The sequence below is a fragment of the Nerophis ophidion genome, linkage group LG02 (assembly GCF_033978795.1).
Source record: "Nerophis ophidion isolate RoL-2023_Sa linkage group LG02, RoL_Noph_v1.0, whole genome shotgun sequence".
NCBI classification, from domain to species: Eukaryota; Metazoa; Chordata; class Actinopteri; order Syngnathiformes; family Syngnathidae; genus Nerophis; species Nerophis ophidion.
Genome location: NC_084612.1, coordinates 66,299,345 through 66,325,486, shown reverse-complemented (window position 1 = coordinate 66,325,486; position 26,142 = coordinate 66,299,345). Strand labels below are relative to the sequence as shown.

The 26,142-nt window shown below is 38.6% G+C and overlaps 1 protein-coding gene across 4 annotated transcripts; it reads left to right on the top strand.

Moving 5' to 3' along the window:
• The first annotated feature begins 141 nt into the window (after positions 1-141).
• glyctk (glycerate kinase) lies at positions 142-19,276 on the top strand. Of its 4 annotated transcripts, none has more exons than XM_061889093.1 (7): positions 142-279; positions 5,048-5,106; positions 5,163-5,237; positions 5,429-5,789; positions 11,757-11,908; positions 11,973-12,148; positions 15,466-19,276. In XM_061889093.1, exons 2-7 carry the CDS (start codon positions 5,067-5,069, stop codon positions 16,315-16,317), a joined length of 1,656 nt encoding a protein of 551 aa, XP_061745077.1. In that variant the 5' UTR covers positions 142-279; positions 5,048-5,066; the 3' UTR covers positions 16,318-19,276. The 4 variants fall into 4 exon arrangements, with proteins under 4 accessions (XP_061745077.1, XP_061745083.1, XP_061745070.1 ...); XM_061889099.1 differs by having other exon boundaries at positions 154-275; XM_061889086.1 differs by lacking the exon at positions 142-279 and adding an exon at positions 285-422.
• The last annotated feature ends 6,866 nt before the right edge of the window (positions 19,277-26,142 follow it).

Sequence of the window (26,142 nt, the reverse complement as noted above, 5' to 3'; positions counted from 1 at the left end):
TTACCAATGAAAAGGGGGCACACTTAAAAATTACCTCAGCAACCTTACAGTCAGCACCACATAGAGATGTAATGACACACCGCCGACAGCAGATGGCAGTAACGCGCTTCTATGCTCTTTTGAAAATCCACAACAAAACCAAAATAAAGCAGACCGGGGAGCAAGCAGAATGTTGCAGTCAAGGATACCGGGAGGATTAAATGATTGCGCTGGAAGGAAACAAAAACATGTCATATTACAACCACAACTGTGTTGGTTGTAATTTAAAGCACTGTGCAAGTAAGAATTGTACTTTTTTTCCACAGTTCTTGAACATTTTTACGAAATAACGTTGAGAGTAGGCTACAGTACGTCGACGATTTGGTTCATCGCGCTAAAGTCCAACTTTCTATTTGTACTCTAACGCACCACAACGTGAGGCGGTGAGTAAAAATAGAGCAAACATGGCTGCTTCTCAATTATGTGTTATGTTATTTTGTGTTTCTATTCAGCTTCTTAGCCATACATACATGTCACGTAAGCCCCCCCACGTCGAATAGAAAGCAACAATATGTTGTGTGACGTATGTGTAAATATGTTTGTCGTTTGCTCAAATGTACGTTACAAATCACGACGACAGTACAGCGCGAATGACAAACTTGAGAAATCCTGTCAAAATAAACCACATATTCCAAGATAAAATGTTATGCTAAAAAATAGAATACGACCCCAGAAGGGACAAGCAGTATAAAATGGACGTATGGTTTTGTAAATATATAATATGATGAGATAGACCCCAAAGGGAATAAGCCAGGGGTAGGGAACCTATGGCTCTAGAGCAGGGGCGCTCACACTTTTTCTGCGGGCGAGCTACTTTTCAATTGACCAAGTCGAGGAGATCTACCTCATTCCTATTTATAATTTATATTTATTTATTTATGAAAGAGACATTTTTGTTAACAAGTTAATGGTGTTTAATGATAATACAAGCATGTTTAACACACATAGATTCCTTTCTTTCATGAAGACAAGAATATAAGTTGGTGTATTTGATTCTGATGACTTGCATTGATTGGAATTAGACAGTGGTGCTGATAACGTCCGCATTTTCAAATGGAGGAAAAAAAAAGTCCTCCTTTCTGTCCAATACCACATGAAAGTGGTTGGATTTGGCATCTCATTTGTCCAACTTGCATACTCGTTTTTAAACACTTTGTTATGAGAGTAGCATATGTGTGTGTGGCCCTTTAATGTCTGGCAGCAGGTGAGTGACGTCAGTGACTGTGCGGGTGGGCAAGCAAGTGAGAAAGCGGTCGCTGAGGGCGGGGGAGAAATACGTTGGCATCAAACTCCGTAGCTTGCTAGCTTGTGCACGCTAGCTTTCTGAGACTCTTATTTTGTTAGCACAGGCAGGATGAAACAGGTCTTTTATGGTGAAGACAGGAACTGTGCTGTCGGTCTTTAGAGTTTTGACAGTAGGTACGGAGTCTCTAGAAATAAAATGTGTTTCTCTGCGTCCGCCCTGTTAGTGAATTTTTTCTTAAATATGAGCTCGCAGCAGCCAGCGTCATCTCACAAGATCCTCGGGTGCCGAGAATGTCAAACAACTGACGAAAGTGAAGTCTTAGTATGATTGATGATTGCTCATTTTTATGTCTATTTTTTAATGCCTGGCTTGAGATCGACTGACACACCCTCCGAGATCGACCAGTCGATCGCGATCGACGTAATGGGCACCCCTGCTCTGGAGCCAGATGTGGCTCTTTTGATGACTGCATCTGTCTCTCAGATAAATCTTAGCCGACATTGCTTAACACGGTAATTATAAGTAATTTCGCTGGTAATCACAGTGCTAAAATTAACGTGCAAAATATAAAACATTCTCATGCATTTAAATCCATCCATCCGTTTTCTACTGCACCTGTTCAAGAAGTCGCATTAATGGTAAGAAGTATTTTATGTCACGACGGGGGGGGGGTCGCAGCTTGCTGCAGGGTCGTTCTCCCAGGAAGGCAGACGGACTACTCGGGAAATGGCATTTAGGTAAAAACATGATTTAATTTAAACTAAAAAAAGATACAAACAAAAATCGCTCACAGTGGAGGCACAACTTGGGCTAAGGAACAAAGCTAACGCGTGAACAGACTATGAACATAAATCAAACAAAACTTACTTGGCATGGCATTAAGCACGAAACTATAGCAAGGCATGAAACAAATCAGCACAGAGCAAGAAAAGATCACATTGACGCCAGGGGGACTGACTGGCAAAGACGAGCTTAAATACTGCCTCTGATTGAATCACTTGTTTATTTTTCAACAAGTTTTTAGTTATTTTTATATCTTTTTTTCCAAATAGTTCAAGAAAGACCACGACAAATGAGCAATATCTTGCACTGTTATACAATTTAACAAATCAGAAACTGATGACATAGTGCTGTATTTTACTTCTTTATCTCTTTTTTTCAACCAAAAATGCTTTGCTCTGATTAGGATGTACTTGGATTAAAATTTCACAGTATTAGTGGTACAGTTGTGTGTTCAAGACAAACATTATAGGATAAGAAAACATGGAAATATTTTTGTAAAATGTTGTTTTTTTACTAATTATAGTTATGTCTAAAAAACTAATAATACTTATATGATATAACATCTCCTACTAGATATTAACCTTTACTTTTAATATCTGCTTACTTTCTCTTTTAACATGTTCCATCTACACTTCTGTTAAAATGTTGTAATGACTTATTCTTCTGTTGTTTGGATACTTTACATTAGTTTTGGATGAGACCACAAATATGGCTATCGATCTGATACCAAGTAGTTACAGGATCGTACAATGGTCATAATTTCACCACCCTTGTGTGGTGTTCGGGTCTGTGGGACCCATTTTAATTTTTTATTAAAAGAAAAATTATACAATTAATTATTTTTTCAAATTGAAACTCACTGACTTTGGCTCATTTACCGGTGTAGCCCGGTTTGTAGAGTGGCCAGCAACTTGAGGGTTGCAGGTTCGATTCCCGCTTCCGCCATCCTAGTCACTGCCGTTGTGTCCTTGGGCAAGACACTTTACCCACGTGCTCCCAGTGCCAGCCACACTGGTTTAAATGTTACTTAGATATTGGGTTTCACTATGTAAAGCGCTTTGAGTCACTAGAGAAAAGCGCTATATAAATATAATTCACTTCACTTCACTCATTTTCTGTGAAGAACGTATTATATATCAGAATACATATTTAATGACCACACACACCATACACCCCCCCCTACACATTTCTATTACATATAAGATATCCGGGTCCACTGGACCCAAGGCTAATAGAAGTGTGGAATATGATGTTCTGTGTACTGAAACACACACACACACACATACACGCACACACATATTAATACATATATACATACACACACAGCAGGCATAGACAGGGGGAGGACAGAGCATAGGTACACAGAATATCAGAGGGTCAAATGTGCGACAAAATGAGAGCAGACAGTGTTGACAAACAATGTTGCAGCCTTGTGTGGGAACCGCAGGTGCAGAAACACAAAAGAAGAATCCCTATGGGGTGCAGAAACTGGCAGTGAAATTTTCCGTGCAATGTTCATATTGCTGTTACTCAGCCAGCGTTTGTGGGTCTGATGGACCCGTTGCATTTTGTGACTTTTAATGCCTCACCATCCAGCACTTTTATGTTAAAATACTGAACGGATGTTTACTTTATCCCAATAAACATCTGTTCAATATATTTTAACATAAAAATGTTGGATGGTGAGGCATTAAAAGCCAACAATATGAACATTACACAAGGGTTAAGTCCTCATCTGTGATGGGATGTTTTTCTTGAGTTTATAAACATAGTATGAATGTAAAAAAAACGGAGAAAAAAAATTATGATACCAAAAAATATCGATGTAATCATAGTAGTAACGACTAGATACGCTACTGTACTTGGTGTCATTACAGTGGATGTAAGGTGTAGATCCACCCATGGTGTTCGTTTACATTGTGACGCTGGTGAGCTACGGTGTGTAGTGAAGCATGTGTAGCTTTTCCTTGTCCCGCAGGGATGATACTTGTAAGAAACTTACTTTATTTATTTGTCGCCATGGAGGTGAGGATTAGTGATTTAGAAGTAGCTAAAACACTGCAGACTGCACATGGACTTTAGCCGCTTGCTCGCTAGCCATGTCTTACAGCAGTGGTCCCCAACCATTCTTCTGCGGCCCGATTGGTACCGGGCCGCGGAAGAATTTTTTGTTAAAAAAAAAAAAAAAATATATATATATATATATATATATATATTCTTCTTTTTAACTAAATCAACATAAAAAACACAATATACACTTACAATTAGTGCAAAAACCTCCCTTTTTCATGACAAAAACCTCCCTTTTTAATGACAAAGAAAAAAAAAAAATGCAGCTAAGATAGGCTCCAGCGGACAAGCGGTAGAAAGTGGAACAGGGGTTAGTGCATTTGCCTCACAATACGAAGGTCCTGAGTAGTCCTGAGTTCAATCCCGGGCTTGGGATCTTTCTGTGTGGAGTTTGCATGTTCTTGACTGTGTGGGTTCCCTCCGGGTACTCCGGCTTCCTCCCACCTCCAAAAACATGCACCTGGGGATAGGTTGATTGGCAACACTAAATTGGCCTTAGAGTGTGAATGTTGTCTGTGTATCTATGTTGGCCCTGTGATGAGGTGTTGACTTGTCCAGGGTGTACCCCGCCTACCGCCCGAATGCAGCTGATATAGGCCCCAGCAACCCCAAAAGGGACAAGCGGTAGAAAACCTAGGGATGGACGGACTTTGTCATTATGGGGTGTTGTGTATAGAATTTTGAGGACAAAAATGAATTTATTCCATTTTGGAATAAGAACAAAATGTGGAAAATGTGAAGCGCTGTGACTACTTTCCGGATGCACTACTTGAGAAGCATCGAAGTGGATTCAGGCAAAACGCCACACATGATGAATAATAAACATAATTTAAGATTTACTTTCACATCCTGCTCGAGTCTCATCACCGACAAACCCACAACTTTGTGTCTCTTTTTTGTGTCGTGCAGCAGCGAGACAATGTGACGAATGAAAGGCAGGGGAGGGTCAGTGCGACGCTGGCGATGTGGTAAGTCCGAGTCAATCATTACACACAAAGTACACAACTTTTTTTGTCTTTGGCAGACTTTGGAAAGGCTGCTAAGGTGACACAAAGAGCCGGCAGCCATTGTTTTGGAATCCCAATTGCATTTTTCACAGGTAGGACGCTTCAGAAAGACTATTTTTTTAGTTTATTCACTCTGACTATGTTCTTATTTAGGCTTGTAGGGTTTTGTGTGGTTGTTTTCTGCAGGGTTGTCAATGTGCAACACTTTTAGTTCACTTTATCGGTGTCATTGACATTAATATTCGTACAAAAACTGCAGCAAAAACTGTTATTTCCTTCCCAGGCAATTCCATTAAGGCAACAATGGCACGTCTTCTTTCTCTGTTCCGGCCCCAACCATTTGTGACTCTGCTTGGGAACAGGAACATGTCACTGGACTACGGAGCACGCCAGGTGTTTGTGGCGGCGGTGGAGTCCGTGCAGCCGGACGTTGTGGTCCGTCAGGGCTTGCAGCGTAAAAACGACTCGGTCATCGTCGGAGGACACGAATTCCCCCTGCAGAACAACGTGCACATCGTGGGCTTTGGCAAAGCCGTGCTGGGCATGGCCGCCGAGGCAGAGAGGATTGTGGAAGATCACCTCGTGGGCGGAGTCATCAGCGTGCCACACGGCATTCAGCAGACCTTAAGGCAACACGGTAAAAAGTAAGCAAAAACCTCCGAAAAAAAAATATTACCAGTCATCGTTTCATCAGAATAGAATTGCAATATTAAAACATTTTTTTTTACAGAAGCAAAGATGGAATATTTACAAAAAAGGCTTCAATAATGTTTGGAAAAATGAAGTTGCTAGATCGGGAGGAAAAAGAGTCACATTTTTATGAGAATTAAATCCGATTAAAAGGCAGAAATCTGGATTATTACAAGAATGAAGTTGGAATATTATCAGAATGTCATAATTCAACTATGAGTTCCTAACATCGTAAGGAAAAAAGGGCACTATTTAAGGATAATGAAATCAAATTACAAGAAAGAAATTTTGATTTTCACATGAATAAAGTTGGAATATTACAAGCAAATTGTGGTAAGAAAGGCGTAAAGTTGTAAGATTATGAGGAAAAAGTCATAACTTCACAAAAATAAAGTCGATGATTTTATGGCAAGACAAAATTGTCACATTTATGAGAAAGTCATAGGATTATAAAAAAATATAGTTCAAATTTAACAATAAAAATGTTCCGTAAACAAAATATTACAAGTCATTGTTTTATCAGATTAAAATTACAATAGAGTCATGGTAAAAAGAGTCATGGTAAGAGAATAAAGTTAAACGTTTGCAAAAAAAATAAAGTAATTAATCAAAAATACATTTATATCATAACAAAGCAAAGAAAAGATGTCGTAAAATTACAAGAATAAAGTTGAAAAATTATGGAAAAATGTAGTCATAATTTTACCTAAAATAAATTTCCATTTGCTTGTAATTGTTTCAAAAAAAAAAAAACGCTATATTATGAGGACATTTTTTTTTTTACAGAAGCAAAGCTGTAATATTTACAAAAAAGTCTTTTAGAAAGTTTTGAAAAATTAAGTTGCAAGGTCATGAGGAAAAATAGTCACATTTTTATGAAAATAAAGTCCAATTAAAAGACATAAATCTGGATTATTACAATAATATAGTTGGAATATTATCTGAATGTCATAATTCAACTGTAAATCCCTAACATTGTACGGAAAAATGGCCACTATTTAAGGAAAGTGAAATTGTATTACAAGAAAGAAATCTTGATTTTCACAGAAATACAGTTGGAATATTACAAGCAAATTGTGAGAAGAAAGGCGTAAGGTTGTAAGATTATGTGGAAAAAGTCGTAACTTCACAAAAATAAAGTCGATAATTTCATGACAAGACAAAGTTGTCACATTTATGAGAAAGTCATAGGATTATAAAAAAAATATAGTTCAAATTTTACGATAAAAATGTTCCGAAAACAAAATATTACAAGTCATTGTTTTATCAGATTAAAATTACAATATTACGGGAGGCAAAAAAAGAGTCATGGTAAGAGAATAAAGTCAAATGTTTGCAAAAAAAAAAAGTAATTCATCAAAAATACATATATATCATAACAAAGCAAAGATATCTTAAAATTACAAGAATAAAGTTGAAAAATTATGGAAAAATGTAGTCATAATTTTACCTAAAATAAGTTTCAATTTGCTTGTAGTTGTTTTTAAAAAACAACCCTAGGATATTATCAGGAACATTTATTTTTTTTACAGAAGCAAAGCTGTAATATTTACAAAAAACGCTTCAATAATGTTTGGAAAAATGAAGTTGCAAGGTCGTGAGGAAAAGAGAGTCAAATTTTTATGAGAACTAAGTCAAATTAAAAGGCAGAAATCTGGATAATTACAAGAATAAAGTTGGAATATTATTAGAATGTCATAATTCAACTATAAATTCCTAACATCGTAAGGAAAAAAGGGCACTATTTAAGGATAATGAAATCAAATTACAAGAAAGAAATCTTGATTTTCACAGAAATAAAGTTAGAATATTACAAGCAAATTATCGGAAGAAAGGTGTAAAATTGTAAGATTATGTGGAAAAAGTTGTTACTTCACAAAAATAAAGTCGATAATTTTATGACAAGACAAAATTGTCACATGAGAAAGTCATAGGATTATGAAAAAATATAGTTCAAATTTTACGATAAAAATCTTCCGAAAACAAAATATTACAAGTCATTGTTTTATCAGATTAAAATTACAATAGAGTCATGGTAAAAAGAGTCATGGTAAGAGAATAAAGTTAAACGTTTGCAAAAAAAATAAAGTAATTAATCAAAAATACATTTATATCATAACAAAGCAAAGAAAAGATGTCGTAAAATTACAACAATAAAGTTGAAAAATGATGGAAAAATGTAGTCATAATTTTACCTAAAATAAGTTTCCATTTGCTTGTAATTGTTTAAAAAAAAAAAAAAACGCTATATTATGAGGAACATTTTTTTTTACAGAAGCAAAGCTGTAATATTTACAAAAAAGTCTTTTAGAAATTTTGAAAAATTAAGTTGCAAGGTCATGAGGAAAAATAGTTACATTTTTATGAAAATAAAGTCCAATTAAAAGACATAAATCTGGATTATTACAAGAATATAGTTGGAATATTATCAGGATGTCATAATTCAACTGTAAGTCCCTAACATTGTACGGAAAAATGGGCACTATTTAAGGAAAGTGAAATTGTATTACAAGAAAGAAATCTTGATTTTCACAGAAATACAGTTGGAATATTACAAGCAAATTGTGAGAAGAAAGGCGTAAGGTTGTAAGATTATGTGGAAAAAGTCCTAACTTCACAAAAATAAAGTCGATAATTTTATGACAAGACAAAATTGTCACATTTATGAGAAAGTCATAGGATTATAAAAAAATATAGTTCAAATTTTACGATAAAAATGTTCCAAAAACAAAATATTACAAGTCATTGTTTCATCAGATTAAAATTACAATATTACGGGAGGGAAGAAAAGAGTCATGGTAAGAGAATAAAGTCAAACGTTTGCAAAAAAAAAAAGCTATTAATCAAAAATACATTTATATCATAACAAAGCAAAGATGTCGTAAAATTACAAGAATAAAGTTGAAAAATTTTGGAAAAATGTAGTCATAATTTTATCTAAAATAAGTTTCAATTTGCTTGTAATTGTTTTAAAAAAAAAAAACCCTAGGATATTATCAGGAACATTTATTTTTTTTACAGAAGCAAAGCTGTAATATTTACAAAAAAGTTTTTTATAAAGTTTTGAATGATTATGAGGAAAAAGTCATAACTTCACAAAAATAAAGTCGATAATTTTATGACAAGACAAAATTGTCACATTTATTAGAAAGTCATATGATTATAAAAAAATATAGCCCAAATTTTACGATGAAAAGTTTCCAAAAACAAAATATTACAAGTCATTGTTTTATCAGATTAAAATTACAATATTACGGGGGAAAAAAAAGTCATGGTTAGAGATCAAAGTCAAACCTTTGCAAGAAAAAAAGTAATTCAACAAGAATACATTTATAACATTACAAAACAAAGATATCGTAATATTACAAAAATAAAGTTGAAAAATTATGGAAAAATGTCGTCATAATTTTACCTTAAATAATTTTTAATTTGCTGTTAATTGTTTTTTTTGTATTTAAAAAACACCCCGTTAGGATATTATCAAGAACATTTTCTTTTACAGAAGCAAAGCTGTAATATTTACAAAAAGTCTTTAATAAAGTTTTGAAAAATAAAGTTGCAAGATAATGAGGAAAAATAGTCACATTTTTATGAGAATAAAGTCCAATTAAAAGACATAAATTGGATTATTACAAGAATAAAGTTGGAATATTATTAGAATGTCATAATTCAACTGTAAGTCTCAACATCGTAAGGAAAAATGGGCACTATTTCTTGAAATCATATTACAAGAAAGAAATTTAGATTTTCACAGAAATGAAGTTGGAATATTACAAGCTAATTGTGGGAAGAAAAGTCTAAATAAACAAGAAGAAAGTTGATTATAATAGAAAATCTTAGCTTTAGAAGAATAAAATTGTAAGATTATGAAGAAAAAAAATCATAAAATTTTGAAACTTAAATCGTAAAATAATAAGTGAAAGAGTTGTAAAATCACGAAAATAAAGTTGTAAAGTTATGAGGAAAAAAGTAATCAGATCACGAAAATAAAGTTGTAAGATTATGAGGAAAAAGTTGTATAATCATGATGAATAAAGTTGTAATATGAGTAAAAAAATGTGTAAAATCACGGAAACTAAAGGTGTAATACCACTAGGATAACGTTGTAAGATTATGAGGAAGAAGTCATAACTTCACAAAAATAAAATTGATAATTTTATGAGAAGACGAAATTGTCACATTTATGAGAACGACCTATTATGAAGAAATATAGTCAAAATTTTATGACGAAAAGGTTTAAATTCTACAAATATAACCTGGTGTTATTAGACACTGTTTTAAAAAAATAACGTTGGGATGTTATGAGGAAAAGTGATCTTTTTTTAATGAGTAAAGACGTAATATTACAATAATGTTGGAATTTCAGAAGAATAAACTTGTAAAAAAAGTTGCAACATTTTTTGAATAAAGTCATTAAGTCAATTATACAAGGAAATTACTTATACAAGAAGAAAATGGAAATATTACAATACAAAGTCATAATTTCCACCCATCTTCCATCCATCTTCTTCCGCTTATCCGAGGTCGGGTCGCGGGGGCAACAGCCTAAGCAGGGAAACCCAGACTTCCCTCTCCCCAGCCACTTCGTCTAGCTCTTCCCGGGGGATCCCGAGGCGTTCCCAGGCCAGCCGGGAGACATAGTCTTCCCAACGTGTCCTGGGTCTTCCCCGTGGCCTCCTACCGGTTGGACGTGCCCTAAACACCTCCCTGGGGAGGCGTTCGGGTGGCATCCTGACCAGATGCTCGGACCACCTCATCTGGCTCCTCTCGATGTGGAGGAGCAGCGGCTTTACTTTGAGTTCCTCCCGGATGGAAGAGCTTCTCACCCTATCTCTAAGGGAGAGCCCCGCCACCCGGCGGAGGAAACTCATTTCGGCCGCTTGTACCCGTGATCTTATCCTTTCGGTCATGACCCAAAGCTCATGACCATAGGTGAGGATGGGAACGTAGATCGACCGGTAAATTGAGAGCTTTGCCTTCCGGCTCAGCTCCTTCTTCACCACAACGGATCGGTACAATGTCAGCATTACTGAGTCATAATTACAAAATTACAAAGTCATAATTTCAGAAGAATAAAATCGTAGGATTATGAGGGGGAAAATGATTTTATAAAAAAAAAAAAGTTACAATTACAAGCGAAAAAAGTCATCCGATTATGAAAAATTAAATCATAATATTATGAGGAAAAATGTTTGAATTTGACAAATATCTAGTCATTAAATTCTAAGAAAAAAAACGTAATTTTACTGAACACAATTTTTTTTAAATTTCCCAAAATCAAGTCATAATTTAAAAAAATAAAATTGTATGGTTATACAAAAAAAAAATCTGTTTTATTTATATTAATTGAATTATTTTTAAAAGCAGTACATTTAGAAGAATATACCGTATTTCCTTGAGTTGCCGCAGGGCATATAGTATGCGCCTGCCTTGAATTACTGCCGTGTCAAACTCGCTTCGCAAAATAATTACCGCCTGGTCAAACTCGTGACGTCACAAGTGACACTTCCCCTGTCATCATTTTCAAAATGGAGGAGGCTGATTTCAATACCGGTAATTTGAAATCGCATAAAGGGAAGAAGATTAAGAGCTATTCAGTAGGATTTAAGGTCCAAGATTACATCACACTCACATGTTTACTGCATCCCTTTGTTAAGTGCCGGAGTGAGAAGAGTTTTTAAAATAATTTGCGCATGCTTACTTTTACCGCATACCTTTGGTAAACGCAGGAGTGAGAAGAGGTTTTAAATTAATTAGAGCCCCGGCGGCAATTCAAGAAAAAACGGTAGTTTTTTGTCTTTTTTTTTTTGTCTTATAATAAATGATATAATTTAAAGAAATGGTTGTTTTGTTTGAAGGGTAACAGATATTTGTAAAAAATACCAGTGTGAAGGCTTGACAGGGTCTTGTTGTGCTGGCAGTCACCTGCTGGTAACAGGAAGTAGTCGCATCAGAGTCATGGAGGGCGCTCAACACAACCTGCCTGACTCTGACTCCATGAAGGCGTCCGAGTGCATCACCAAGTTGGCGAGTGAACTCACAGACAAAGACCTGCTGCTGGTTCTTATCTCAGGTACACGTCTTTGATTTCTTAGGTGTAGACAACAGATGTACTCACAATGGATGAAACTGCCCAGGTGGAGGTTCTGCACTGTTACCTGCACCCAGCCCTCCAATAACGCTGCAGGAGAAGTTGGACGTCACTCGCAAACTGGCGGCCGCCGGTGCCACCATTCAAGAGCTGAACACGGTGCGACGCGCTCTTTCCACCTTAAAAGGCGGAGGACTTGCACGATGTGCTCATCCTGCTCAGGTACTTTTTATACTCATTACCATGTACTTTTGTATACCTGTTAACATATTCCATCCATCCATCCATTTTCTACCGCTTATTCCCTTTCGGGGTCACGGGGGGCACTGGCGCCTATCTCAGCTACAATCGGGCGGAAGGCGGGGTACACCCTGGACAAGTCGCCACCTCATCGCAGGGCCAACACAGATAGACAGACAACATTCACACTCAGATTCACACACTAGGGCCAATTTAGTGTTGCCAGTCAACCTATCCCCAGGTGCATGTCTTTGGAAGTGGGAGGAAGCCGGAGTACCCGGAGGGAACCCACGCATTCACGGGGAGAACATGCAAACTCCACACAGAAAGATCCCGAGCCTGGATTTGAACCCAGGACTGCAGGACCTTCGTATTGTGAGGCAGACGCACTAACCCCTTTGCCACCGTGAAGCCTCTGTTAACATATTATTGTACTTAAAAACCTATGGTATGTCCAATCTAAGCATGTATCGCAAAATGTAATTTTTTTCTTTGTTTAGAAATTGATTTTACGGTAGTTGTTTTGCAGATGTAAAGAAAGTACAACAATTTCCATCTTTTTATGATTTTTTTTTTATTTTATTTGTGATTTTATTCTAAATTAATTTAGAGATTTAAGATATTTTTATTTACGCTTTTTTTTATTGAATACACAAACTTTTAGATTTTTTTTTAATGGAGTAAAGTATTTTGTGTGGCGATAAAACACTGCTTTTTAGGGCTGTGAATCTTTGGGTGTCCCACGATTCGATTCAATATCGATTCTTGGGGTCACGATTCGATTATATATTGATTTTTTCGATTCGATTCAATTCTCGATTCAAAAACTATATTTTTCCGATTCGAAACGATTCTGTATTAATTCAATACATAGGATTTCAGCAGGATCTACCCCAGTCTGCTGACATGCTAGCAGAGTAGTAGATTTAAAAAAAAAAAAAAATAAATAAAAAGCTTTTATAATTGTAAAGGACAATGTTTTATCAACTGATTGCAATAATGTAAGTTTGTTTTAGTTATTAAACGAACCGAAAATATGACTTATTTTATCTTTGTGAAAATATTGGACACAGTGTGTTGTCAAGCTTATGAGATGCGATGCAAGTGTTAGCCACTGTGACACTATTGTTCTTTTTTATTATTTTTTATAAATGTCTAATGATAATGTCAGTGAGGGATTTTTAATCACTGCTATGCTGAAATTATAACTAATATTGATACTGTTGTTGATAATATTCATTTTTGTTTCATTACTTTTGGTTTGTTCTGTGTCGTGTTTGTGTCCTCTGAATTGCTCTTTTTATTGCAGTTCTGAGTGTTGTTGGGTCAGGTTTGGTTTTGGAATTGGATTGCATTGTTATGGTATTGCTGCGATTGCATTGTTATGGTATTGCTGCGTATTGGTTTGTTGGATTGATTTAAAAAAAAATAATTAAAAAAAAATCGATTTTTTAAAAATGAGAATCGATTCTAAATCGCACAACGTAAACGATTCGATTCGTATTCGAATCGATTTTTTCCCACACCCTTACTGCTTTTAATCTTAGTCTGCTTTTCTTTGATAAAATAATTAAATGCACCGTTGTGATATAAAAAACATTTTATTTAGGATTTTTTTATATAAAGGAAGAAAAAAATAAGGAAAAAAAACTGCACAGTGGTTAGAGTGTCTGCCCTGAGATCGGTAGGTCGTGAGTTCCAACCCTGGACGAGTCATACCAAAAACTATAAAAATGGGACCCTTTACCTCCCTGCTTAGCACTCAGCATCAAGGGTTGGAATTGGGGGTTAAATCACCAAACATGATTCCCGGGCGCGGCCACCGCTGTTGCTCGGTCTAGCGGTATAGCTCGGTTGGTAGAGTGGCCGTGCCAGCAACTTGAGGGTTGCAGGTTCGATTCCCGCTTCCGCCATCCTAGTCACTGCCGTTGTGTCCTTGGGCAAGACACTTTACCCACCTGCTCCCAGTGCCACCCACACTGGTTTAAATGTAACTTAGATATTGGGTTTCACTATGTAAAGCGCTTTGAGTCACTAGAGAAAAGCGCTATATAAATATAATTCACTTCACTTCACTGCTCACTTCTCCCCTCACCTCCCAGGGATTGATCAAGGGTGATGGGTCAAATGCAGGGAATCATGTGACAATCATGGGTACTTTAGCTTTAACTATTAAAAGTAAAACAAATATTTCCAAACTATTTTAGATACACCATTTATATTTGTTTTGTTTCTTGTTTTTTTTTTTTCATTTTGGGTAAAAAGAACAACTCACCAAAAATGGAAATGTGTACTTAATAATAATAATTTCAATTGTTTTTATGTATAACAGAAACTTTGAAAAATGGAGAAATATACTTTTACTTTATAGAAAAAAAAAAACTCAAAATTTCATTTTTATAATTAATTTGGATAAAAAACTAAAATATGAGACTGAAAATTATGCAAAGCCAACTTTTCTTTTGTTTCGGTTTTTGTGTATTAGGGATCCCCGTAAGTCTCTAAAATGTGAAATGAAACCATGGAGGCTTGGCTAAGAGATTTTATAGCAATCTTTCCTTCTTCCAAACTTGCTTCTTATAAGCCGTTTGGAACTTGCAGGCATGTAAAATGTGCGCGGAAACGCGGAAATCCGCGCTTTTAAACAGTAATTTTCTCGTCAAAATATCACTTCCGCGTTTTTTGTATGTAATATCAATAAATATTCATGGAAATGCATTCCATGAAGCTGTCTGCGTACTGTACGTGGGCTAATTGCAATTTCACACGAAGTTTTGGAACTCTGTAGCAACTGACTGTGCAGAAGGTCGGCGACCTTTTTGCAGTATGCGCCTCAGCATCCGCTGACCCCTCTCTGTTAATTTACATGGTCTACCACTTGGTGGCTGACTTGCTGTTGTTCCCAAACTCTTCACTTTTCTTATAATAAAGTTGACTTTGGAATATTTAGGAGCGAGGAAATTTCTCAAGACTGGATTTGTTGCGCAGGTGGCATCCTATGACTGAGAGCGGCCCATTCTTTCACAAATGTTTGTAGAAACAGTCTCCATGCCTAAGTGCTTGATTTTATACACCGGGCCAAGTGATTAAGACCCCTGATTCTCATCATTTGGATGGGTGGGCAAATACGTTTGGCAACATAGTCTATCTCTGTAAACGGTAGACGTTTACCTGAAGAGTGTTACAAACTTTACATGTTTTCTTCCTGTGCAAAAAAAACCCTAATACATTTTTGCTGTGAATAAAAACTGATTTAGCTTGTGTATTTGTTGTGTTTTAATGAAATGCTCTTCTCACAGGTGCTCGGGTTGATACTGTCTGACGTGATCGGCGACCCATTGGACCTGATAGCGAGCGGCCCCACTGTGGGGGGTCAGGTGTGTCGCGAGGACGTGCTGGCTGTTCTTGAGCGCTACAAGCTGCTGGACTCCGCACCCGCCTCTGTTAAGGACGTGCTGGGGAGACTGCCTCAGCGACAGGAAGTTAAGGGGGAGGAGGCGGGGCATGTCCTCAACGCCGTGATCGGCTCCAACAGCGTCGCCCTCCAGCGTGCGGCCCATCGTGCGCAGGAATTGGGTTTTAACCCGCTGGTGCTTTCGCCGGGAGTTTGTGGCGATGTGCGGTCGGTGTCCCATCTGTACGGCCTCTTGGCTCGCTTCGCCGGCCCCCACCAGGAACCCTCGTCTGAGATCCGAGCCAAGGTGCTGAATCTAGGACCCGAGGTGGGCGTGGACAGCGAGGACCTGCGCCGCACCATGCAGAGCTTGGAGCGGCTCCGTTCACAGGCGGGGGGCACTACTTGTGTGTTGGCGGGGGGAGAGCCCACCGTGCAGCTGACGGGTAAAGGCCGTGGAGGTCGGAACCAGGAGCTGGCAATGAGAGTGGGACTGGAGCTGAGAGGTTTCCAGGGTCCCGTCTTCCTGAGCGGCGGGACCGACGGTCAGGATGGACCCACCGAGGCGGCGGGGGCCGTTACTGATGGAGGGTTGCATGAAGAGGCCGAGAGACAAGGCCTGGACATTTCCAGCTTCCTCAAAAACAATGATTCCTTCACTTTTTTTAAACGCCTCTCTGGGGGGCACAACTTACTGCAACCGGGGCTAACCTGCACCAACGTCATGGACGTGCACATCCTGATTATTCCACACTGACATTCTTTTAATCGCACAAAAACCTCAAATAAGGCAGCACGGTGGAAGAGAAATTAGGGCGTCTGCGTCACAATACAAAGGTCCTGGGTTTGATCCTGTGCTCGGGATCTTTCTGTGTGGAGTTTGCATGTCCTCCCCCTGACTGCGTGGGTTCCCTCCGGGTACTCCGGCTTCCTCCCACTTCCAAAGACATGCACCTGGGGATAGGTTGATTGGCAACACTAAATCTCCTGTCCAAAGGCAAAACCCAGTAACTCAATTTTGGTCAAAACTGAGCTGATAATAATTCTGGAGTTCCTAGGTGATATGCTTTACATTAGTGTATGCGATATTGTTATTTGTTCCGTAAGTAAGCTGTTACGCGCATGGCAGGACCTAGCAACTACCACATAACCGCGTAGATACAACAGAAAAACCTAGTATCTCAAGGGACCAATCGGAGCTTCTTTGTCAGTCGCCTTATTGTCTTTAATGAGACATTTGCACGAATGGGGGCCTTATTGTCTTTAATGAGACATTTGCACGAATGGGGTCCGACGGTCAACCTGATTATGTGATAGTATGGCACGAGGGGATATTTGGAAGATTGGCCCAGGACGTTGCAAGCACCTTCATTAAATGTATTGTTCTTGATTCTTCCCCTTGCATACTCTTCTGGGCAGAAAACTGTGGAGGTCAAAATAAAAACTGGACACTGTACACGGCTCTTGCCCAGTGTGCAAACGCAGAATGGGGCCCACCCGAGATTGTGATAAAATATCTGGAGAAAGGGCCCACGTTCATGAGAGCAGATTCAATCCATGGCTCAATCGGCAAGAAAATGAAAGCTCAAGAAAACATCTATACGTCTGATGACTTTGTAGATCTTTGTAAGACAGCATCAAGATAGATTGGTTTTCCTTTATTTTCTCAAAATCAGCTAGAAGTGAGTTACTAGGTTTTGCCTTTGGACGGGAAAAAATGGTCCCTAGTGTGTGAATGTGAGTGTGAATGTTGTCTGTCTATCTATGTCGGCCCTGTGGTGAGATGGCGACTTGTCCAGGGTGTACACCGCCTTCCGCCCGATTGTAGCCGAGTTAGGCTCCAGCGCCCCCCGCAACCCCAAAGGGAATAAGGGGTAGGATATGGATGGATGGATGGATGGAAAAACATCAAATACTTGATTGCAGACCTTTATTGAACTAGTGAATTGTGAATTATATTTATATAGCGCTTTTCTCTAGTGACTCAAAACGCTTTACATAGTGAAACCAAATATCTAAGTTACATTTAAACCAGTGTGGGTGGCACTGGGAGCAGGTGGGTAAAGTGTCTTGCCCAAGGAGACACAACGGCAGTGAATAGGATGGCGGAAGCGGGAATCGAACCTGCAACCCTCAAGTTGCTGGCACGGCCACTCTACCAACCGAGCTATGCCGCCCCACTACCGTATATAACATCATTCAGTACTGAAAAAGACACTTTTAAAATCAAGTGAAAACGAGATATGCTTTTTCACGTTCATGGTTTTGGCAGTGATTGTGGAGTCCATCCATCCATCCATCCGTCCATTTTCTACCACTTGCCCCTTTCGGGGCCGTGGAAGGCAGCTGCACTCGGGCAGAAGGCGGTGTACACCCAGGACAAGTGGCCACTTCATCACAGATAGACAACCATTCACACACTTGGGCTAATTTATTGTGAAGTCACGACTAATTTATTTTCCATCCACCCATTTTCTACCGCTTGTCCCTTTTGGAGTGGCGGGGAGTGCTGGAGCTTATCTCAGCTGCATTCGGGCGGAAGGCGGTGTACACCCTGGACAAGTTGCCACCTCACCGCAGGGCCAACACATATGGACAGACAACATTCACACTCACATTCACACACTAGGGCAGTGGTTCTTAACCTTGTTAGAGGTACTGAGCCCCACCAGTTTCATTTGCGCATTCACCGAACCCTTCTTTAGTGAAAAATAAAATGTTTTTCAAGTTCAAGACAAAGATATGATCTTTTACTGGTGCACAAAATGAACCGTGCATGAACATCACCTTGTTCAAAAAACAAAACCAACACAGTGCATGAACTTGTAACAAAATACACACCTGCAAATCAGTTTGGGTTCTGCTGTTGTCGTATCCAATATATGCCGATAGGGAGAAGTTTTTTTGTACACGATGAGTCGGGTGTGGCCCGAGTGGAGGCTCCACCGAACCCCTAGGGTTCGATCAAACCCTGGTTAAGAACCACTGGACTAGGGCCAATTTTAGTGGTACCAATGATTTTGCAGTCACGATTAATTTATTTTCCATCCACCCATTTTCTACCGCTTGTCCCTTTTGAGATTGCGGGGGGTGCTGGAGCCTATCTCAGCTGCATTTGGGCTGAAGGCGGTGTACACCCTGGACAAGTCGCCACCTCACCACAGGGCAAACACAGATAGACAGACAACACTCACATTCACACACTAGGGCCCATTTAGTGTTGCCAATCAACCTATCCCCAGATGCATGTCTTTGGAGGTGGGAGGAAGACCACGCAGTCATGGGAAGAACATGCAAACTCCACACAGAAAGATCCCGAGCCCGGGATTGAACTCAGGACTACTTAGGACCTTCGTATTGTGAGGCACATGCACTAACAACCCCTGTTCCACCGTGCTGCCCCTAATTTATTTTAATATTCTAAAATGTCTTTACACTATTTTATAGAGTAGACCAGGGGTGCCCATTACGTCGATCGCGAGCTACCAGTCGACCGCGGGGGGTGTGTCAGTCGATCTCCAGCCAGGCTTTTAAAAAAAATAGACCTAAAAATTAGTGATCATCAATCTTCACCAAGACGTCACTTAAATGATATCCACGGTACCGGAGGGTCTTGTGAGATGACGCTGGCTGCTGCAAGATCATTATTATGAAAATATGACCGAGAGGAAGGCGAGAAACACTTTTTATTTCAACAGACTCTCGCGCCGTACCTTCCGTCAAAACTCTAAAGGCCGACTGCACATTTCCTATCTTCACAATAAAAGCCCTGCTTCATGCTGCCTGCGCTAACTAAATACAGAGTCTCGGAAAACTGGCGTGCACAAGCGATCCCTCAGAAAGCTGGCGTGCACAAGTGATGTGCACGCCAGCTTTCCGAGACTCTTATTTAGTTAGCGCAGGCAGCATGAAGCAGGGCTTTTATTGTGAAGATAGAAAATGTGCAGTCGGCCTTTAGAGTTTTGACGGAAGGGACGGCGTGAAAGTCTGTTGAATTAAAAAGTGTTTCTCGCCTTCCTCTCTGTCATTTTTTCATCTCACAAGACCCTCGGGTGCCGTGAATGTCAATCAAGCAAGCTACGGAATTTGCCGCCAATGTTTTTCTTGTAAAGTGTATGGAAGCTGGATGAATTAGATGCCAAAAACTAACCACTTTCATGTGGTATTGTACAGAAAGGACAACTTTTTTTCTCCTCCATTTGAAAATGTGGGCGTTATCATCATTACTGTCTGATTCCAATCAATGCAAGTCATCAGAATCAGGTAATACACCAACTTATATTCTTGTCTTTGTGAAAGAAAGACATCTATATGTGTTACACATGCTTGTATTATCATTAAACACATTTAACTTGTTTACAAAAATGTCTCTTTCATAAATAAACAAATATAAATGATATATATAAATGAGGTAGATCCCCTCGAGTTGGTCAATTGAAAAGTAGCTCGCCTGCAGAAAAAGTGTGGGCACCCCTGGAGTAGACACTCTTACTTGAAGGACGAACATTTACTATGGCTCCTGTTCAGTTAGCAGCAGCTATGCAGATGTGAGCATGTTTTAAAGGTATAGAGCCGGGGTGCCCATTACGTTGATCACAAGCTCCCGGTTGATCGCGGAGGGTGTGCCAGTGGATTGCCAGCCAGGCATTAAAAAAATAGACCTAAAAATTTGCGATCATCAATTTTCATCAAGACATCACTTCCGTCACTTTATTGACATTCGCGGCACCCGAGGGTCTTGTGACATTATTAAGAAACAATGACCGACAGGAAGGCGAGAAACACTTTTTATTTCAACACTCTGACGCTTTAAGTGCCGTCAAATTTCTGAAGACCGACTGCACAGTTCCTGTCTTCACAATAAAAGCGCCGCTTCATCCTGCCTGAGCTAACAAAATACGAGTCTCAGAAAGCTGGCGCGCACAAGCTAGCAAGCGACGGCGTTTGCCGCCAATGTTTTTTTTTTGTAAAGTGTCACACCGCGGTGAGGGATGTCTTGTCTTGGTTTCTTCTTCTGTCTTGTAAATTGCATGTCTTTTGTGTCATCAGTCTGACGTCATCCCTGGCTGGCCCGATTGTTTCCACCTGTTCCCCATTACCCTCATGTGTCTTATAAGCCCACGTCTCCCTTTGTTCTGTGCCAGATTGTCTCGTTTGTTAGTGCCTCTCTAGCTTCCTGTCCATGCCTTGCCTCGTCTTGTGTTTGAAAACCATCCATCCATCATTTTCTACCGCTTATTCCCTTTGGGGGCGCTGGTGCCTATCTCAGCTACAATCGGGCGGAAGGCGGTGTACACCCTGGACAAGTCGCTACCTCATCGCAGGGCCAACACAGATAGACAGACAACATTCACACTCACATTTAAACACTAGGGCCAATTTAGAGTTGTCAATCAACCTATCCCCAGGTGCATGTCTTTGGAGGTGGGAGGAAGACCACGCACTCATGAGAAGAACATGCAAACTCCACACAGAAAGATCCCGAGCCTGGATTTGAACCCAGGACTGCAGGACCTTCGTATTGTGAGGCAGACGCACTAACCCCTCTTCCACCGTGAAGCCCTGTTTGAATACCTTGATCCTGAATTCCTTCGTTAATATTTTGAGTTTTCTTTTTCTCCTCCTCAGCAAAGTGATTGTGTGTTGTTTAGTTTTGCAGCCCCGGACAAACGGTACAAAATGAATGGATGGATAGTTGTGCAGCCGAAGTGGTGAGTTTTCACTTTTTCTTACAGTTCTTCCTCCTCAATTTTTTGAGTGACATTTTTTGTTAACCTGTATTAGATTAGCGACAGTGAAGAAGTTTCATAACCAGTGTTTCTTCCTCCGGTAGGAGCGTTTTTTTTTTTGTTTGTAATAAATTTCGGAGAATATACGGCGCCAAGTATAGTTTGTTATTGTTTTTGTGTTTTCCTCCTTTCGGAGTGATTTTCGGTTGTTCCTTTTTTTGGGAACTTTTTTCGCCGACTAGTTTAGTTATAGCCTTAATTGAATTGCCCTGACTCTGGAGTTGAAAGCTTCATATATTTTACTTTGACCCCATTGTTGTATTGTCTTTGCCAGAGGCTGTAAAGATTTCCAAATACTGAGTTCTCCTCGCCAATCTGTGTTCTTATTTCTTCCGAGCTTTTACCATCGTTGCCATAATAGTGCTCCTTAAATATTGGAATTGCTCCACCTTGTGAATATCTTTTCCAAAATCCATTACTTTGCATTTATCTTCGTTGAGTCATAGGCCAATTTTTTGCTATGACTTCTTTAGTTCTCTGCATGTTTTGTGTGTTATTTTTTAAAGAGTGCGATGTCATTAGCAAAATCAAGGTCGAACAGATCTTTCTTACCAAACCATATACCCAAGTTGTCCTTCTCCACTTCTCTCATCCTGATTTCAATCACCAGGGGGAACAGAAATGGTGGCAGAATACCTCCGTTTTACTCCAGAATACAATGACTTGCAAATCCTTTTCAACGTATATTCAATTGAATAGACTGCAAAGACAAAATATTTAATGGTCAAACTGAGAAACTTATTTTTTTTGCAAATCATTAACTTAGAATAAAACGGCAGCAACAAATTGCAAACAAAAAAGTTGGCACAGGGGCATTTTTACCACTGTGTTACGTGGCCTTTCCTTTTTGATCATTTTTTGAAGATTTTCAGGTGGAATTCTTTCCTATTCTTGCCTGATGTAGAGTTTAAGTTGTGGTATTTTGGGCTTCATAATGCGCCACACATTTTCAATGGGACACAGGTCTGGACTACAGGCAGGCCAGTCTAGTACCCGCACTATTTTCCGACGAAGCAACGCTGTTACAACACGTGGCTTGCCATTGTCTTGCTGAAATAAGCAGGAGCGTCCATGATAACATTGCTTGGATGGCAACATATGTTGCTCCAAAACCTGTATGTACCTTTCAGCATTAATGGTGCCTTCACAGATGTGTAAGTTACCCATGTCTTTGGCACTAATGCACCCCCACACCATCACAGATACTGGCTTTTGAACTGCTCCCCTCACCTCCTAGGTAGGGATCAAGGGTGATGGGTCGAACGCAGAGAACATTTTGCCACAGCTAGTGTGTGTGTGACAATCATTGGTACTTTAACTTAACCTTATTATGATTGTGCCTATTACTACAGTACATATACACACACGTACAGTATGTATATAAAACATTGATAGAGGTTTTTAGGTTTTTGTGCAGTCCTTTGAGACATTTGTGATTTGGGGCTATATAAATAAACATTGATTGATTGATTGATAGAGGCTTTATAGGCTGAATTAAGCAAATGTATTTTCCCTCCATTTTTAGCTGACCTGTGCTAGCATTTATATACGAGTTAGGATTCGTCAAAAAGAAAAACATGCATGCTTTTCTCACATTACAAAAACAAGAAAAGCTACTTCTCACATTACTCATTTTCCATATTCTTAACATTTTGTTTGTAACATGAAATGTTACTTACACCAAGATCTCTATTAGAACCACAAAAACAGAGCATATACTGTGTGGTATACCATGAATTGATTAACGTGGACCCCGATTTAAACAAGTTGAAAAACGTATTGGGGTGTTACCATTTAGTGGTCAATTGTACGGAATATGTACTGTACTGTGCAATCTACTAATAAAAGTATCAATCAAAGTATTTTCTCAGCTTTTAGATATATTACATACCCAATTCTTCCCAGAATTAAATAAATACAATTTAGAATGATTAATGTAATATACCCTTCAAAGGATCTTTTGAAACTTAAATTTAAGTTTGATGGCTGGTATTTATGTGGAGCTGTAGACCAGTGGTTCTCAAATGGGGGTACACGTACCCCTGGGGGTACTTGAAGGTATGCCTAGGGGTATGTGAGATTTTTTAAAAATATTCTAAAAACAGCAACAATTCAAAAATCCTTTATAAATATATTTATTGGATAATACCTCAACAAAATATGAATGTAAGTTCATAAACTGTGACAAGTAATACAACAATGCAATATTCAGTGTTGACAGCTAGATTTTTTGTAGACATGTTCCATAAATATTGATGTTAAAGATTTCTTTTTTTGTGAAGAAATGTTTAGAATTAAGTTCATGAATCCAGATGGATCTCTATTACAATCCACAAAGAGGGCACTTTAAGTTGATGATTACTTCTATGTGTAGAAATCTTTATTTATAATTGAATCCCTTGTTTATTTTGCAAGAAGTTTGTAGTTATTTTTATATCGTTTTTTTCCAAATAGTTCAAGAAAGATCACTACAAATGGGCAATATTTTGGAATTTTTTACAATTTAATAAATCAGAAACTGATGACATAGTGCTGTATTTTGGGGCGGTATAGCTCGGTTGGTAAAGTGGCCGTGCCAGCAACTTGAGGGTTGCAGGTTCGATCCCCGCTTCCGCCATCCTAGTCACTGCCCTTGTGTCCTTGGGCAAGACACTTTACCCATCTGGTTTAAATGTAACTTAGATATTGGGTTTCACAATGTAAAGCGCTTTGAGTCACTAGAAAAAAAGCGCTATATAAATATAATCCACTTCACTTCTTTATCTCTTTTTTTCAACCAAAAATGCTTTGCTCTGATTAGGGGGTACTTGAATTAAAAAAATGTTCACTGAAAAAAGGTTGAGAACCACTGCTGTAGAGGATATCAATCATTTTTGCCGAATGTGAGCATTTACATGTATTTTGGGAGGGTATCAGAGATTCATCAATCAATCAATGTTTTATTCATATAGCCCTAAATCACAAGTGTCTCAAAGAGCTCCACAAGCCAAAACGACATCCTTGGTTCAGATCCCACATCAGGGCAAGGAATATCTCAGCTTGGTTGAGGAACAAGGATGTGGAGATGTCCTCATTCACTATAGAAGAGACCAAAATTGGTATTTTTGTCAACGGCGGTAACATAGAAAGGTTTGTCAACATTATGTTCCAGGCAAAAAATCTTCTACATAAAGGCTTACATTTTCTAATTGGCTTAATGGGTAACAATTATCAATCAAATCTTAGAGAATGATTAAGAGGACAGAAGCCCCTAAATCAGTGGTTCTTAACCTGGGTTCGATCGAACCTTAGCGGTTCGGTGAGTTGGCCTCAGGGGTTCGGTGGAGCCTCCGCCGTGGAGGTCAAGACACACCCCAATCATCTTGTAAATAAAAAACTTCTCCCTATCGGCGTACGAGGATACCCCCAAAAAATGTTTCCTCTAATTTTCCATCTGATTTGCAGGTGTGTCATTTGTTGAGAGTTCATGCACTGTGTTGGTTTTGTTGTGAAGTGAAGTGAATTATATTTATATAGCGCTTTTCTCAAGTGACTCAAAGCGCTTTACATAGTGAAACCCAATATCTAAGTTACATTTAAACCAGTGTGGGTGGCACTGGGAGCAGGTGGGTAAAGTGTCTTGCCCAAGGACACAACGGCAGTGACTAGATTGGCGGAAGCGGGAATCGAACCTGCAACCCTCAAGTTGCTGACACGGTCACTCTACCAACCGAGCTATGCCGCCCCACTTTGAACAAGGTGATGTCCATGCACAGTTCATTTTGTGCACTAGTAAAAAAAAACGTATGACTTTGTCTTGAATTAACTTTTAAAAAATCATTAAATATTTCACTAAAGAAGTGTTCAGTGAATGCACATACGAAACTGGTGGGGTTCGGTACCTTCAACAAGGTTAAGAACCACTGCCCTAAATTGATACAATTGTTAAAAACATTTAAAATGATTTAGGTAGTATTTTTTCACATTTTTAAAGTATTTTTACTCTTTGTATTTGCTGTTTTCTTTCTTTCATGTTAAAAGTGCCTTGACTTTTGTGTGCATTATAAATGTATGCTTGTAGTTCAATTTAAAAAAAAAAAGCTTAGAATAGCTTGTTTGCCCACTCGAGTCTGAGGCGACAGGACGTGACGTCATGCACAACACAGGTCAACCCAGGTCTTTTGAGTCCAAATTTGACATTGTTTGGGCTCATTTACTCTTATGGACGCAGACAACCAGCACCTACTCAGTGGTCTAGTGCAGTGGGTCTCAACTTTTTTTCAGTGATGTACCCCCTGTGAACATTTTTTTAATTCAAGTACCCCCTAATCAGAGCAAAGCATTTTTGGTTGAAAAAAAGAGATAAAAAAATAAAATACAACACTATGTCATCAGTTTCTGATTCATTAAATTGTATAACAGTGCAAAACATTGCTCATTTGTAGTGGTCTTTCTTGAACTATTTGGAAAAAAAAGATATATAAATAACTAAAAACTAGTTGAAAAATAAACAAGTGATTCAATTATAAAGATTTATACACATACAGTAGAAGTAATCAACTTAAAGTGCCCTCTTTGGGGATTGTAATAGAGATCCATCTGGATTCATCAACTTAATTCTAAACATTTCTTCACAAAAAATAACTCTTTAACATCAATATTTATGGAACATGTCCACAAAAAATCTAGCTGTCGACAATGAATATTGCATTGTTGCTTTTCTTTTCACAGTTTATTTACTTAAAGTCATATTTTCTTGAAGTATTAGTCAATTAATATATTTATAAAGGATTATTGAATTGTTGCTATTTTTC

Coding starts and splice junctions, on each gene's coding strand:
- glyctk (XM_061889093.1), top strand. CDS start 5,067: ATGAAAGGCAGGGGAGGGTCAGTGCGACGCTGGCGATGTG. Junction 5,107..5,162: donor AGTGCGACGCTGGCGATGTG/GTAAGTCCGAGT, acceptor TGTCTTTGGCAG/ACTTTGGAAAGGCTGCTAAG. Junction 5,238..5,428: donor CCCAATTGCATTTTTCACAG/GTAGGACGCTTC, acceptor TTTCCTTCCCAG/GCAATTCCATTAAGGCAACA.